This window comes from Microcaecilia unicolor, chromosome 7, assembly GCF_901765095.1.
Source record: "Microcaecilia unicolor chromosome 7, aMicUni1.1, whole genome shotgun sequence".
NCBI lineage: Eukaryota > Metazoa > Chordata > Amphibia > Gymnophiona > Siphonopidae > Microcaecilia > Microcaecilia unicolor.
Window position 1 is genome coordinate 97923965 of NC_044037.1, and position 17554 is coordinate 97941518.

The window sequence follows — 17554 nt, forward strand, 5'->3', positions numbered from 1 at the left end:
CCTTTATTGCTAGGGGCTCCATCACCAATGCAAATAGTAACGGGGACAGAGCACACCCCTGTCTAGTACCTCTGTGCAACAGAAATGGTTCGGATAGTGACCCGTTAACTCGTACTGAGGCCGCTGGGCTTTTGTAGATTAAACTCAGCCACTCCGCATATTTGCCTCTGATACCCACCCTCTCCAGCACTGCAAAGAGAAATGGCCAGCTAACTCGATCAAATGCTTTCTCAGCGTCCAGAGATAACACACACAGTGGGAGTTTGGCTAACTGTGCACACTGGATCATTTGTAATGCTCTCCTTATATTATCAAAGGTCTGGCGATCTTTCACAAAGTCCGCTTGGTCCTCATGAACTAGTGTATGGAGGTGGTCCTGAAGCCTAGTTGCTAATGTTTTTGTGAATATTTTGTTGTCAACACCTAATAGTGAAATGGGCCGGTATGAACTGCATAATTGTGGATCTTTTCCCTGCTTATGTATGACTGTTATAGTTGCAGAGTTCCATGTCAGTGGTAGCCCTGTTCCTGCCTCCAAAAAGTTGAAAACTCTTAATAGAATTGGTGCCAACAATTTTCCAAAGATTTTATAAAATTTATTTGTATACCCATCTGGGCCAGTCGCTTTGTTAGGGGCTAAGCTTTTAATAGATTGTTCTATCTCTTCTAGCTCTATGGGTCCCGACAAAGCCTCCTCAGCTGCCTTAGACAGCCTAGGAAGCTCAATTTTTTCTAAATATGTTGTTATTTCCTCTTGTCCCGAGTCCGATTCCGGGGTATTTAATTGTGTGTAATAATCTCTAAAAGCTGTTTCAATGTAGTAAGGGTCAGAGTGAAATTCCCCCTTATCATCTCATATTCCCTCTATCCCATTTCTCGCTGTCTGTTGTTTTAGCTTATGTGCCAACAACTTACTGGCCTTATTGCCAAACTCAAAATTGGCCTGATTCACTTTTTCCATTTTTTCTGAGATATCTGACAGCTCAAGCTCTTGTATTTTAGCCCGCAGTGTCTGGAGTTGAACTTGCAAGTCTGACTCTGTTAGATTATCTTTCTTGTGCTGTTTTTGTTCAATTTCTAACAGTTGCTTACGCAATTTTTTTTCTTCAGCACAACGTTTCCTCCATACTTGGGATTGAAGGGCAATAAAATGCCCTCTCATCACTGCCTTAAGGCCCTCCCATAAAGTGATTGGGGAGACTTCACCTGTGTCATTGAAGTGAATATACTCTTTAATATGCTGCTCCATGCTAACTATGTTGTCTGGGTCAGCTAATAACGCGTCATCTAATCGCCACGGTCGGGCCCTCCCATTAGTATATTGACCTCTCAGCTGTAATATTACCGGGGAGTGGTCCGACCAGACGCGTGGGAGTATATGGTGGGATTTTACCCAACTCAGGAATGTAGGGTCTCCGAGCCATAAATCTATTCTAGAAGACGTCTGATGTACTGAGGAGTAATATGTGTAATTGCGTGTGGTGGGGTTTTCCCTACGCCAGAAATCTATCAACTGCCAGCGGGTTATGAAGTCATTCAACTTACGCCTATCATGTCTCGAGTAGCATGCAGTGGCAGTTGAGTTATCTAACTGTGGATGCATAGTAAGGTTAAAATCTCCTCCTATTAGCAGGGAGCCTTCGATATTTCTGGTGAGTAGTTGATCTATTTCCAAGAAAAAATCTCCCTGATTAGTGTTTGGGCCATAAATGTTCAAGACTGTATAAGTTTTCCCCGCCAGTGCTATAATTATAAGTAGGTATCTACCTTTTTTATCTCTGAGAACTTTCTTAATGTCCCATGGTTTGGAGCCGTGAAGTGCTATTAAAACTCCCTTGCTTTTGGTGTTGTCAGTATTGGACGCAAAGTAAATAGTAGGATAGCTTCTATGGCTGCATAGTCTCTCATATCTAGGTTGTAGGTGTGTCTCCTGTATTAATGCAATGTCTATATGAAGCCTGAGTAGCTCACGGAACAGCATCTGCCTCTTTCTGGGAATGTTAAGCCCTCTCACATTCAAGGTTAACCAGTTTATATCTGCCATCTTAAATTAATGTATACGCCCTAGTGTTTCTATCTTGGGTCCTCCTCCCCCTTTGTGTGCTTTTAATGTAATGTCTTCTCTCCCCTTGTCCATCCTTCGTCCTTGTCTTTTTTCCCACACCCCTCCCTCCCCTTCTGTTTGTGGCACCCCTTGTTTAACCACTGAGTGCCTAATAATGGAGGAAGTAACATGTTTCCCACTTACAACTCACCCCACAGAACATCTACTTTCTAACACTTCTAAACAACTCTGCAAACTTAGAGAACCAAGTCCTCATATTCGCTTCTTGCCAGTCTTTTGTCTCTTATTAGGTTCTTGCTATCGCGTTTAACAGTTCTCATGTGATCCGAACTCCTGATTGCTGCCGTTGGAGCCTGCGTGGGCCCTTTCCCACTCTTTGCCATTTCGGTGTAGGGGCTTGTGGCGCATTTTTCTTTCCTGGCCCGGGTTCCACTTGTTCTTGCCCTGGGTTGATTTCCGGACATATCGCTGTCGCATCTGCCAGAGATCTCACTTGGTACTGTTTCCCCTCTTTATAAAAAGCCAGAGTGAAGGGGTGTCGCCAGCGATATTGAATTTTGAGCTCTCTCAAGTGTCTTGTAAAAGTTCTGAGTTCTCCTCGTCGCTTTCGCTTTAAAGTCGCTGCGGCTAGATCCTGGTAGATTTCAATTGTGTATGAATCCCATGTGAAGCTAGGATTTTGGCGCGCTGCTTTCAGAATCCGCTCTTTAAATTTGAAGCTGGTAAAGCAGGCTATTATGTCTTTAGCTTGATTATTTCGCAGTGGGCCCAGCGCTCTATGTGCCCTTTCTATCTGAACTGTCTCGCTTGGCACGTGATCTTCATTTGTTGACAATAGTTTGCTGACCAGTTTTTGTATCACCTGCTCACAATCTTGATATATTGGAGTTTCTGGGAGACCCTGTAATCGCAGATTATTGCGGCGACCTCGGTTTTCCAAGTCCTCAATCTTATCCAGGAGGCCTTGGTGTTCATCTCGGGTGTCGTCCACTTGGCGCTGTAGGGACTCCAGCGTTTCGTTATGCTCTTCCACATACGACGCTCTCTCTTCTAGTTTAGCTCCCAACTCACGGATTTCTCCTCGTAGATCCGAACCTAACATTGCCACCTCGGTTCGGAGTGCTTTGAGGTCAGAGCTTATTTGTTGTAGCCACGTTTGTAGGCTTGCGGGAATCTCTTCTCCAGGCCCTTCTAGCGTTTGTAGTGCCGCCTGGGGTTCCGTCTCTGCCATTTCTTTGGACTTACGAGTCTCTGCCATTTTGTTTTTTCCGTGCTGCACTCCTCCGGGGAAGGCAAAGCGAGAGAAATCTATAGTCGCTGTCTTTCCGTTTTTCTCCGCAACAATCCGGTTCGAGCCTGCTAACATCTGCTCGCTATTCTTGTTCGATTTGTTGCGTTGGGCTTGATTTTATAGCGATTTGTCTCTGTGGAGGAGCGGGAGCTCTTTTAGTAAGCGACCATGTTGTCCGGTGACGTCACTTCCTCCATATTATACACATTTTCTAGGGTGGCTATGCTATTACACAGTTTGTTATAATCCTCAGTGACAAACCTTACCAGATAGTCCTTCCTCAATATCGCTCACAAAGATATTAAAAAGATCTGGCCCAAGGACAGATCCCTGCGGCACACCACTGATAACATCCTTTTTCTCAAAGCGAACTCCATTTATCACCATCTCTATCTCCTATTTAACCAGCTTTTTTTTTTAATTTATAAAGAGTCTTTATTGTGAAACTCAAAATTCCTTTACAATAAGGAACATACAGAAAATAGATGTGTACAATCCACGATAACCATCTAACAGCATAGCCCCTAATCGAACTCAAGATAAACAGAACTGTACATAGTAACCCCAATTGGAATTCAAATCCAATGAAAACATACTCTCTGACCCTGTATTTATAAGTTTTGTATCCCCAAGACTCTTATCTCCCCACCCCCTCCCCTCCGCTCAACCTAACTCTTCCAAGTCTCCCCCCCCCCTAATATGTGCAGTGTTTCAAGAAGGGCTCCCATATCGCCTCCCATTTTGCCTCTGTGTGATTTCGAATTGCTCGAAGTCTCTCCATTTCACAAAGAAACCAAAGTTTGTTTAGCCATCTCGACAGGTGTGGGACCTTCCTAGATTTCCACTGCCCAGCAATCACTACTCTGGCCGCCACCATTGCTTGCCGGACCAGCAACGCCTGCGAGTTAGGCCTGGGGGTTCTTGGAAAATATAAAAAACTCAGGAGACCACTTTATTGGTCTTTGGATCCAATGCTGCAATCTACAATGTATAGCTTTCCAGTAGGCCCTGATTTTAGGACAAACCCACCAAATATGTCCCATCGTACCCCTTTGACCACAACCATGCCAACAAAGTGGTGAAACTCCAGGAAACATGGTGGAGCCTGACCGGAGTAAGATACCATCTGTAGAGCACTTTAACCACATTATCCTGGAAGGGAACCGAAATAGAGATCTTAGACCAATTATTTTCAAAATAGGCCCAATCTCCCTCCTCAATAACCACCCCTAATTCCTGATGCTACCTCTCTCTATGGGCGTAATTAGGACCCATCTGCCTATGTAGGAATGAGTGCAAGCATGAAATAAGACCCCTAGTAGTTTTGGAGTCTTCGCACAGATCCTCCAGGAAAGAATTCTCTCGCAATATAACCACCCGAACCTCCTTGGAGAGAACAAAATGCCTCAATTGAGAGTAGGCAAAGAACTCGGTGGACGAGATATGAAACTGCTCCTGCAAAGACTCGAATGAAATCACCCTGCCTTCGTCAAACAGCTGGGCCCAAGAAACCAATCCCAAGGATTCCCAGCGAAAAAAGGACCCCATACCAACCCCAGGAGGAAAGAGGATTATACGTTATTGGCGACAGCTTGGATAACACCGCATCCGGCCTATCAAAGAGCTCATCCCAATAGAAAAAAGTAGAATATATCGATGGACACAGACCCGTACCTAGAGACCTGTGTTTACGAGGAAGCCACATCATGACCCTAAGCGGACAAGAGCCTACCTCAGCTTGCTTCACCCATAACTTATGGGGATGATCATGAAACCACTCAAAAGCCGCTCACGCTTGAGCCGCCCTACAGTACCACCTAACGTTCGGAACCCCAAGACCCCCCTTTCTCCTATCCTTAAACAATAAAGCTCTTGGCAACCGAGAACACTTGTTGGCCCAAACAAATCAGATCAGTTTATCTTGCACCCCCTTCAGAAAAGCCCTAGATACCCTAATAGGAAGAACCTGAAAAAGGTACATCAACCGCGGCAATACATTCATCTTCAGGACCGCTATTCTACCCAACCAGGATAAGTCAATCATATCCCACTTCTCCAGGTCCCTATAAAGTGCCTTCAAAAGGGGAGGATAGTTAGCGGAAAACAACTCAGATATATTATGAGTAATCGTAACCCCCAAATAAACTATACCTTTCGTTACCCATTTAAAAGAGAGAGAGAGTGCTGAAGCGAATCCAAGATTGGAGAGGGGATGCCAATCGCAAGAGCCTCTGATTTACTCACATTTAATTTGAAAACGGAGACTGCGGAGTATAACGACAAACCTTTCATTAGGTTAGGAAGGGAAATTAAAGGCTTTGTCAAAGTGAGAAACACATCATCCGCAAAGAACGCCAACTTATATTTGCTGTTACCCACCTGAATACCTGTTATGTTCAGATCTGACCTAATGTACATCGCAAGAGGCTCCATAACTAAGGCAAACAACAATGGCGACAGAGGACATTCCTGTCTTGTCCATCAAGATAACGAGAACATCTGTGAATTACCACCATTAATTCGCACATAAGCCCTGGGCGCTGCTTACAAGGCCTGGATCCATCTACAAAATCCAGATCCAATTCCAAAGCTGTCCAACATTTGAAACATAAAAGGCCAATGGACTCTTATCAAAGGCCTTTTCAGCATCTAGGCCCAGTTAACAAACTGGTAAGGTCTTTTTCTTGGAAACATGGATCCAAGTTAACCATTCGTCTAATATTATCCATTGCTTGCCTATAAGGGATAAATCCTGTTTGATCTGGATGAATCAACTGAGGCATAACTTTAGCTAACCGGTTGGCCAACACTTTTGCCAAAATTTTTATATCTGAATTTAAGATTGAAATAGGGCGATACGAGGCGCACTCAGTCACCTCCTTCCCCGGCTTGGGAATCACTGCTCTCCATCATAGAAGAAGAAAATTCCCCTCCTGCTAGGTTATCGTTTGATTTCTACCAAAATAGGAGCCAATTCTCCTCTAAAAGCCTTATAAAAGTCATTGGGCAACCCATGCAACCCAGGAGACTTCGCCACCGGGAGCGCCTTAATCACCCTGGCAACCTCCTCCACCGAAACTGGAGCTTCCAGAGCTGACCGCTGCCCGTCCGTAAGTTTAGGGAAAGAGCAACCTGACAAAAATTTACATATCTCTTCAGGCTTTGGCTTAATATCCGACGCATAAAGAGATTTATAAAACTCCTGGAATCGCTCCCTAATCTGCTTAGAGCACGTCGTCATACCCCCTGCACCAGACCGGATTTTAAGAATAGTCCTATCAACCCTTGATTGCCTCAATTTTATCGCCAAAGCCCTACTTGGCTTACTACTAAAAAAAAATGTGAATGCCTCTGCTGATCCTGGAAGAACTTTAACTGATCCGAATATATTTGATCTAGTTTCAACCGAAGCCCCTGGATTTCCCTCAAGGTTGTGACAGAATGAGTAAGTTTATGCCTTTCTGCTAAAAGATTTAACTGATTCATACACTGAGCAACCTCGGCCCTTTGCTGCCTCGCCCTAAAACTAACTTTTTGAAGGAAATAGCCCCTCAAAACCGCCTTTAGCACGTCCCAAGCCACCCCCAAAGAGGGTCCCGAACCAACATTGTGTTCCAGATAATCGCGTAAAGTCGTTCTATACCCCGCCAAAATTTCCTCATCTTTCAACAAAGTTGTATTCAGGTACCACCTCTTCTCCCTCTGCTCCCCTGCAAGCGAAGGGAGACCAACCCAAACTGGCGCATGATTCGACATCGTGGGCGTACCAATACCTGCTGTCCACCTCACACATCAAGGAGACGTCCACAAATCTATAGTCAATCCGCAAGTAAGTATCGTGAGGGTGCGAATAAAATGAGTAATCCCGCTCTCCCGGGTGAGAGACACGCCAGACATCAGATAGCCCACGATCTCTAGTAAACCGGTTCAAAGCTTGAGATAGCATAACATCAACCCCAGAAGCCGCACCCAACCTGTCTAACACAGGATGTTGTGTAGCATTGAAGTCCCCCCCCCCCCCTATAATAAGTTTACCCTGAGAACGGGAGGAAAATTGTCCCACCAATTTAGTCAAGAACGCTTTCTGCCCCTCATTAGGCACCAATGATATTGCCTGATCCCCCAGTAATACACTCAATATCAAGAAACGCTCCTCCCTATCTCGCTTCCCTCATGGAGGCAGTGCTTGCAAATCTATCTCCTGCATATTCATTGTGGATATCCTGAAAACCTGACCTGCCTGCGGCTCTCGAGGACCGGAGTTGCCTACCCCTGTCTTAGACCCATCTGAAGCAGATGCACAGAAAACATGAGTATTGAGGATGCGATAAAAACTTTTCATGTTCCCTTCTCAAATGAGTCTCCTGGAGAAATACCACCTGTGGATGAAAATGAGATAATTCTTTAAATAATTTTTGGCGTTTTGTGGCAAGTTAAGGCCTTTCACATTATAAGACAAAAATGTTAGGTCCCTTGTTATGTCAAACTACCACATGTTAGCCTATGTTCCACACTGCACATCGGAAGAGCCCTTTGACACCCTTTCACCCCCACACCCACTTGTCCCCCCCCTCTCCCCCTACAAGTCTCTCACCACCAAGCCTAATACCCCCTCCTTGGGATATACATTCCATCTCCCACTCCGCCTGGGAATTATGAGAAAATGGCGTCACCCAACCCCCCAAGACCACTCAATCCCAACACCCACACCTAACATCTTCAAATCCCCTCCCCACCATTCACCCTTCTACCCCTGTTTAACTCCAATAGCACAAACAACCATACTCAAGTCCCTAATTACAACAAAGGAAGAAACAAACATCTTCTTAAATAAAGCACTGAAGCAATCAGAACTCCCTCCACTGGAAATTAGATACTAGTCCCCATAATTATTCAAGTAGCTGTCCCAACTTTCTTAGCTTTTCCTTCCAATCTCTTCCATTTCTGCAGCTTGGCTTTCACAGACGCAATTGGGTCAGACACCACCGGTGCATCCCCAGCAGTCACTCCGAGGTCTGATAAAATCTTCCAAGCTTCAGCCACAGTACGAATGTGGTGCCTCTTACCCCCCCCCCCCCCCCCCCCCCCCTTTTGTGTTATGTTTTACTGTGGAAGGCCCACCTATAGGGAATTTTCTGCTGATTTAAGACCTCCAGCACAGGTTTCATAACCCTCCTCTGGCTGAGAGTATACTGAGACAGGTCCTGGAATACTGTTATCTGAGCATCATTGTAATCCACTGAAGACACCTGACGCGCACCCTCTGTAGAATCTGTTCTTTCACAGGAAAGGCAGCAAATCTCACTGTACAATTGCCGGCTGGTTTGCCATAAGCCCTGTGTGCTCGGTCTATTTCCATCTCCTCAGACCCCAACAGCTTACCACAGATCACTTTAACAATTGTAGAGACATCCTCTTTGTCTCCCACCTCTGGGACACCTCTCAAACGTAAGTTGTTCCTTCTTCCCCAGTTCTCCAAATCATCTAGCTTATGTTGGAGTTCCTCGTGTGCTGCAGCTAGTTTCTTTAGGCGCGAATCCACACTGCTCAGCTGTTCATCATGTCCCTCCATGCGGTTCTCTAATTCCTCCAGTCGACCTCCCAGCTCGTGGAGATCTACACTTAGTGCGTCCATCCTCTCCAGGATCTCTTTAGAGGATTTAATATCCTCTCTGATACCAGCTAGCGTTTTCGCCAAATCAGCGTGAAAACTCTGTACTGGAGCTACGGGGCAGACCTCCGACGACGAGAAGTCGGAGCGTGAAGGGGAAACATGGTGACGCGGAGCCTTCACCACCGCTTTGGCTGACTGCCTCACGCTGTCCTTCTTGGCCACAGACATCCTCCAACTTGCTCACCACAAACAATCCAGCTGAGCTCCCCCAAGCTCCGGCTCTAACAAACTGCAATCTTTGAGGGTGATAAAGGTAGATGATGCTAATTAAAGGTGGGGAAGCAACGGAGCCCCAGAATCAAGCAGCCATTAGGCAACGTGACGTCGCTTTCTCCCCTATTTAACCAGCTTTTAACCTAGTCAGTCACTTCAGGACTCGTACCGAGGGCACTCCATTCATTTATCAGTCACCTAAGCAGAACCGTATCAAAGGCTTTGCTAAAATATAAGCACACTACATCTAGCACCCCTCCCATAACTGTTTGGTCACCCAGTCCAAAACATTAATCAGATTTGTCTGACAAGACCTGCCTCTAGTAACACCATGCTCCTTTGGTCTTGCTGTCCATTTGATTTTTGAAACCTCACAATTCTCTGCTTTAGAAGCGTTTCCATTGGTTTATTCACCACTGAGGTCAGGCTAACAGGCCTGCAATTCCCAACCTCCTCGTTACTTCCGCTCTTGTGCAGAAGGACCACATCTGCCCTTCTCACGTCTTGGGACCATTCCAGACTAAAGAAGCATTGAAAAGATCAGACAGCAGAGCTGTCAACTTCTCAGACTTCCTTGAGTTCCCTTAGATATATCCCATCAGGCCCCATCACTAAGTTAGTTGTTAAGTACATCAGAAAAATAAAAATACCATAAACCAACGTAATGTACAATTGCACAGGTCCAGTATTGGTGATTTCCTGGGAGTAATTAAATTAGTACAGTGGTGCCAATCTAGTTAGTAGCCTTCTCTGTGTTTTCCTGTGTTCTGTGCATTCCTTCTCCCTTAACCCTGCTTCTCTAACATCTCCATGAGAATGTAAAAGTATATACACTATGGAACTAAACACACAGTTTACCCGTATACAGAGAGAACAGCTGATCCTTTGTGCTTTTGCCAAAGAACACCAGAAAAAAATCCAACATGGAAAATGATTGTTGCAAACTATACAATATCGATATTCCCATGCAAATAAGCACTAAGTCTGTGTGAAACATCAAGATGAACTTCTGCTGACACTATATATTAATTATTATAAGGGAGTATCAGTATAATAAAATCAGGGATGCAGTCTCTAACTGCTGAATAAGCCTAAACTCTATAGCTTAAAGTGGAACATACCACTGTAGTGAAGCTTAAAGGTAAACCTGCATCATCAGTCTCCTTACACCCAAAGTATCGCCATTGTCTCATATAAGTGTGCTGTAATAAGTCATTTAAAACATGCAGCCTATCTAAAATTCAAAAAATGTGCTAATGTGATTTGTAGATTTTGGTGCCTCATGTCGAAAACTGCTTCAGGGATCAAAAGTAGGGTCACACACTGCCATTGTCTTCATGCAATCATTCAAGCAAAATCCTTTGCGCCATCAACCAAGTATTGTGAGGAAAGGATTACCATTTAAATTGAAATGCCTACATATGTACTGGACCATGAAACAAAAATGGAACATGAGTAATGATGCCATCATGTACCCAATTAAATAACTTTATCAAAAAGAGAATCTTGCAGAGCAATGTACAGATACTAAACAAAGAAAAAGGTCAAATAATTGATCCATTCAATAGCATCATTAAAGACCTCCCATCCCTGTAGCTTGCAGTTCAGATATCCAGAATTGTTCATGGATTGCAAATCTATGGAATCTGTCACCTTTCAGTGTTAAAGGTGGAATGTGATCAGTTGTAAATCACTTAAGTAAGCATGAGCTCTCTGATGAAAATGAGATACTAAAGGAGCAGTGGCAACATTTGTGTGTATATGACGTATGTGTTTTGTTTTTTAAATTAGTAAAATGACCAAATATAAGCATAAATACAGTCAATGAGGTAAACTTGGAAACAGCAAATTGAAACATAGTAACGGAACTAACATAAAACAGTATCAAATATAAAAATTTAATAGTATTGTAGACCAATCATATAACAGAAATATGATAAATGTCAGTACAATACAAGCACTACCATAATATGGAAGAACATTCAAATAACATAGATATACAGTAGATTTTTGATTTTCCGACTTAAACAGAACTGACAGGTAATTGGATAACTGAAAAGTTGGATACTATAGAGACTCACTCTGCATTCCTCCTTCTGCCTGCCAGGCAGACACACTCAGCGCAGGCACCCTGCCCACCCTTCCGAACTGTATCCACCTCCTTGCTCCTGGATCTCCAACCAAGGTAGGCTTCCCTTAGGTATACCTTTTGAAATCCTGGTGATCCAGAGGTGAGGTTTGGGGCCTCAGCAATCCCCATTTGCTCCTGCCCATTCGGGCTCGCCTTTCAAAATGGCTATCGCAAACTGCATCTAACGAGATCTTTACATTTAACCTGTAAAACATATTTCATTGTATTGTGGGGATTCATATGAGCCTCACAGCTGGAGCCCTAAGAGTTTATTCTGAGAGAGGTTTGAGTAGAGGTATTTTAGATGCTGACTTTGCTGGAAAACTTAACCACTTCTCATCTTTTTTTCAATGGAAAGGATTTATCTTTTCACACATAAATAGAGAGCTTGTTCCTTTGCTGTGTTCTTTTCAAGTGGGAGTGTGTCCCCTTTTCCCCAAAAGGAAGACTGTTCAAGCCTCTCGGTTTGTTTCCAGGGTGAAGATAGCTTGAGTGACTGTAGTTCTGAAAGAAATATTTTTTGTATCAGTTATTTCTACCTTTTTTGCATCAGAACACTTTTCTTAATTTGGAACAGCACTTTAATATGTGAAGACATTGAAACTGGCCCTTTTAGGTCTAGAAGCAATTTTTAACACCACTAGGACTGCAGTGAGTTTGGCTTCAGCACTGCCGGAAGGTTATATTAATCCTTTACAGTGTTAACATAGATAATAGAATCTGTACATTACCTATTTTCAGTAGCTCACATCTTACTGGGTTTATACTTTCATCTCTATACTATCCTACATTATTAGTGTGTTTCTAGCTTTGCAGGCACAAGCAGATGCACTGAAAGAAGAAAATGACAGCCTGCGTTGGCAGCTAGATGCCTATAGAAATGAAGTAGAGTTGCTGAAACAGGAACAAGGGAATGTGAACCGCAGTGATGAAGATGTCACTAGGGATGAACAGCTGAAAATACTGAAACAGGCATTACAAGGAATGCAGCAGGTAAAGACAGCAAGACTACAACTTCCAAATTTCAGAGGCCATTAATGGTAAATATTAAGCCCATATGTACCCAGGTCAGCTTTTAACACTAGTTTAGGAATAAGAGCCAATTAAATATGGTATTATGGGCAGGTCTTACATCTTGTATAATTGACATATGCTGGGATACTTTTCTGCTTTTCAGGATCGTGCCTGCTCAGGTTACCCGATAGAGCACATGGAATATCTAGTTTGGTTTGTTTTTTTTTCTTTTTGACACTCTGCAGGATTCCAATATAAGTCCTGATTTAGGTACAGGCAGTGTATACAACTGCCGCCAGAGCTAAATATTGATATATGCTGGACCGTTGCCTGCCACCATGGCATCGAGCGATGTCTTACTACATGGCCTGTTTCCCAAGACATGGAGGCAGGGCCCAACTGCAGCTATGTGAGGCTTTGAATTAGGAATCTATGGTACTGCCCTAAAAACATTTTTTTGTTTTATGCAAGTAAAGCAGTAAAGTGGATGCAGTTGATAGAGGCATAGGACCAGGAGCTTACATGAAACTACACTATAATGCTGCCTGTCAGTTTGGTTTGACCTCTGTTCTAGTACTATGTCCTGCTGAACAGCAGTGAAAACTGGGGAAGCTGCATGGTGACTGCACAGTTTGTCAATTTTACTTCTGGAAGGCCCAAAGCCTCCATGTCATGTGACATGCCTGATCAGTACATCAGTGCTCCACCCCTGGCCACAGTAATGCCCTGAGCTGACCATGGAAGAGAGGGAATACGATTTTGTTGGGAGAAGTGCTGTAACACAGAAAACATTTTAAAAAACTGCTCTCTGCTCTGCAGCTACAGGCTGTCTTTTGGGGTTTTTTTCTCCTGCAGGCCAAAGAAAAGGCAGGAAGGGAAAGGGGAAATGGGACTTCATATTCCGCCTTTCTGAGAATTTTGCAACTACATTCAAAGCGGTTTACATGTCTTCAGGTGCTTACTTTGTACCAGGGGCAATGGAGGGTTGAGTGACTTGCCCAGAGTCACAAGGAGCTGCAGTGGGAATCAAACTCAGTTCCCCAGGAACAAAGTCCACTGCACTAACCACTAGGCTACTCCTCCGGAGGCTGCTTTAGAGAATCACAGGAGGTGCCATTGGCTTAAGATTAATAATAATATTTGCATTTCCTAGACTGCCTTTAATGATATGCAGGTCAAAGAGGTTACTCATCCTAAAAAACAAAGTTATGAAGGAACACCATAATTATAATAGGAAAGAATGGCACAATAACACCAAACAGCGTAAACTGGAGAACAACAATTCACAACTCTACTCACAGAAATCCAGCCCCAGTATACCCAAGTCCGTAAACAAATAGGTCTTCAGGCCAGACCTAACCTTCTGGGAGAGAGGTTCTGGAAGCCAAATGTATTTGCATTTGTACCCCACATTTTCCCACCTATTTGCAGGCTCATTGTGGCTTAAATACCGTACCGTGAGGTGTTAGCCACCTCCGGTGATGAAACAAATACAGAGTGGTGGTACATTAGAGAATCAAGAGAAGAAGAGTGACATATTCTTCATTACAGGTTATGGTTTCGTTGTGTTGCTGAGTTCATTTACTTAAGTTGGATCAGTAGTGTATGCCTTTTCGAACAGATTGGTCTTTAGTGATTTCCGGAAGTTGAGGTGATCCTGCGTTGTCTTTATGGCTTTCGGTAATGCGTTCCATAGTTGCGTGCTTATATAGACTCTTGGGTAGAAAGCTGAAATCCAGAACCTCTAGGGTAGCATTTTCTGAAATGCTACCCATTCCATGCGCAGGGCCCAAGAGACAGGCAGAGCTCCGGTGTCTCAATGCGTAGATGAGACAATGGTGCAGGGAGGAGGGTTTTAGATTTGTTAGGAACTGGGCAACATTCTGGAGAAGGGGGAGCCTATTCCGAAAGGATGGGCTCCACCTTAACCAGGGTGGGACCAGGCTGCTGGCATCGGCATTTAAAAAGGAAATAGGGCAGCTTTTAAAGTAGAAACGGGGGGGGAAGGCCAACAGTCGCTCAAAAGTGCATGGTTCGGGATAAGGTATCTTTCAAAGATATCACCAAAACAGGGAAGATAGGGTATCCTGATAGTCAGGTTGCAAAAGAGACCATAGTAGATCAGGTGTCCTTAAATAAAAAGCAGACAAAAGATTGCAGATTAATACTGTCAAGTACTGAGCATGATGTATATAGGAACAACAAACATAGTTTGAATTGTCTATATGCGAATGCCAGGAGCCTAAGAAATAAGATGGGAGAATTAGAATATATTGCACTAAATGAAAAATTAGATATAATAGGCATCTCTGAGACCTGGTGGAAGGAGGATAACCAGTGGAACACTGTCATACCGGGGTACAAATTATATCGTAGTGATAGGGTGGATCGAATTGGTGGAGGCGTAACATTGTATATTAACGAGAGCCTTGAATCAAATAGATTGAAAATTCTGCAGGAAACAAAACACTTCTTGGAATCACTGTGGATTGAAATTCCATGTGTAAAGGGGAAAAGGATAGTGATAGGAGTGTACTACTGTCCGCCTGGCCAGGATGAACAAACGGATGCAGAAATGTTAAAGGAAATTAGGGACGCAAACAAACCGGGCAACAAAATAATAATGGGTGATTTCAATTACCCCGATATTAACATCGGTGCACGCTAGAGAGGTAAAATTCCTTGACAAAATCAAGGACTGCTTTATGGAGCAGCTGGTACAGGAGCCGACGAGAGAAGGGAAAATTCTAGACCTAGTCCTTAGAGGGAGCGCATGATCTGGTGTGGGAGGTAATGGTGCTGGGGCCGCTTTATAACAGTGATCATAATATGATCGGATTTGATATTAGCTTTGAAGTAAGTATACATAGGAAATCAAATACATTAGCGTTTAACTTTAAAAAAAGAGATTATGATAAAACGAGAAGAACAGTGAAAAAAACTTATAGGAGCGGCTGCGAGGGTCAAAAATTTACATCAAGCGTGGATGCTGTTCAAAAGCACCATCCTGGAAGCCCAGGCCAAATATATTCCGTGTATTAAAAATGGAGGTGAAGGAAGCTATTAGAGCTAAAAGAAAATCCTTCAGAAAATGGAAGAAGGAACTGACTGAAAATAATAAGAAACAGCATAAGGAATGTCAAGTCAAATGCAAAGCGCTGATAAGGAAGGCTAAGAGTGACTTCGAAAAAAAAGATTGCGTTGGAGGCCAAAACACACAGTAAAAAATTTTTTAGGTATATTAAAAGCAGGAAGCCGGCAAAAGAATCGGTTGGACCGCTAGATGACCGAGGAGTAAAAGGGGCGATCAGAGAAGGCAAAGCCATAGCGGAGAGATTAAATGAATTTGTTGCTTCGGTCTTCACCGAGGAAGATTTGGGTGGAATACTGGTGCCAGAAATGGTATTCGAAGCTGACGAGTCGGAGAAACTTAATGAATTCTCTGTAAACCTGGAGGATGTACTGGGGCAGTTCTACAAACTGAAGAGTAGCAAATCTGGACCAGATGGTATTCATCCTAGAGTACTAATAGAACTGAAAAATGAACTTGCGGCGTTATTGTTAGTAATATGTAATTTATCCTTAAAATCGAGCGTGGTACTGGAAGATTGGAGGGTGGCCAATGTAACACCGATTTTTTAAAAAGGTTCCAGAGGAGATCCGGGAAATTATAGACTGGTGAGCCTGATGTCGGTGCCGGGCAAAATGGTAGAGACTATTATAAAGAACAAAATTACAGAGCATATTCAAAAGCATGGATTAATGAGACAAAGTCAACATGGATTTAGTGAAGGGAAATCTTGCCTCACCAATCTATTACATTTCTTTGAAGGGGTGAACAAACATGGATAAAGGTGAGCCGGTTGATATTGTGTATCTGGATTTTCAGAAGGCGTTTGACAATTGAAGACTCCAGAGGAAATTGGAGAGTCATGGGATAGGAGGTAGTGTTCTATTGTGGATTAAAAACTGGTTAAAAGATAGAAAACAGAGAGTAGGGTTAAATGGTCAGTATCTCAATGGAGAAGAGTAGTTAGTGGGGTTCCCCAGGGGTCTGTGCTGGGACCGCTGCTTTTTAACATATTTATAAATGACCTAGAGATGGAAGTAACTAGTGAGGTAATTAAATTTGCTGATGACACAAAGTTATTCAAAGTCGTTAAATCGCAGGAGGATTGTGAAAAATTACAAGAGGACCTTACGAGACTGGGCGTCTAAATGGCAGATGACGTTTAATGTGAGCAAGTGCAAAGTGATGCATGTGGGAAAGAGGAACCCGAATTATAGCTACGTCATGCAAGGTTCCGCATTATGAGTTACGGACCAAGAAAGGGATCTCGGTGTCGTCGTCGATAATACACTGAAACCTTCTGCTCAGTGTGCTGCTGCGGCTCGGAAAGCGAATAGAATATTGGGTATTATTAGGAAAGGTATGGAAAACAGGTGTAAGGATGTTATAATGCCTTTTTATCGCTCCATGGTGCGACCACACCTCGAATATTGTGTTCAATTCTGGTTGCCGTATCTCAAAAAAGATATAGTGGAATTAGAAAAGGTGCAGAGAAGGGCGACAAAAATGATAAAGGGGATGGGATGACTTGCCTATGAGGAAAGGCTAAAGCGATTAGGGCTCTTCATCTTGGAGAAAAGGTGGCTGAGGGGAGATATGATAGAGGTCTGTAAAATAATGAGTGGCATTGAACGGGTAGATGTGAAGCGTCTGTTTATGGTTTCCAAAAATACTAGTACTATGGGCATGCGATGAAGCTACAATGTAGTAAATTTAAAAAGAATCAGAGAACATTTTTCTTCACTCAACATGTAATTAAACTCTGGAATTCATTGCCAGAGAATGTGGTATAGGCGGTTAGCTTAGCGGAGTTTAAAAAAGGTTTGGACAGCTTCCTAAAGACCATTATTAAGTGGTTAATAGGGAAAATCCACTATTTCTGGGATAAAAATGTTTTGTACTTTTTTGGGATCTTGCCAAGTATTTGTGACCTGGATTGGCCACTGTTGGAAACAGGATGCTGGGCTTGATGGACCTTTGGTCTTTCCGAGTATGGCAATACTTATGTAAGATCATTCTCCGTGTAGTGGCAAGGGAAGATGGTTCCACAGAGCTGGTGTTAAAGAAGAAAAATACGCTCTGCCCTATGAACTCCC

General features: G+C 43.3%; 1 protein-coding gene across 3 annotated transcripts in view; it reads left to right on the plus strand.

Moving 5' to 3' along the window:
- The window catches only part of ENOX2 (ecto-NOX disulfide-thiol exchanger 2), a 363942-nt gene that overhangs the window by 232768 nt on the left and 113620 nt on the right, over positions 1-17554 (plus strand). For all 3 annotated transcript variants that reach the window (XM_030209544.1, XM_030209543.1, XM_030209545.1), the window contains one exon: positions 12183-12367. In XM_030209544.1, the coding sequence (XP_030065404.1) occupies positions 12183-12367 (185 nt within the window). The remainder of the gene's footprint in view (positions 1-12182; positions 12368-17554) is intronic.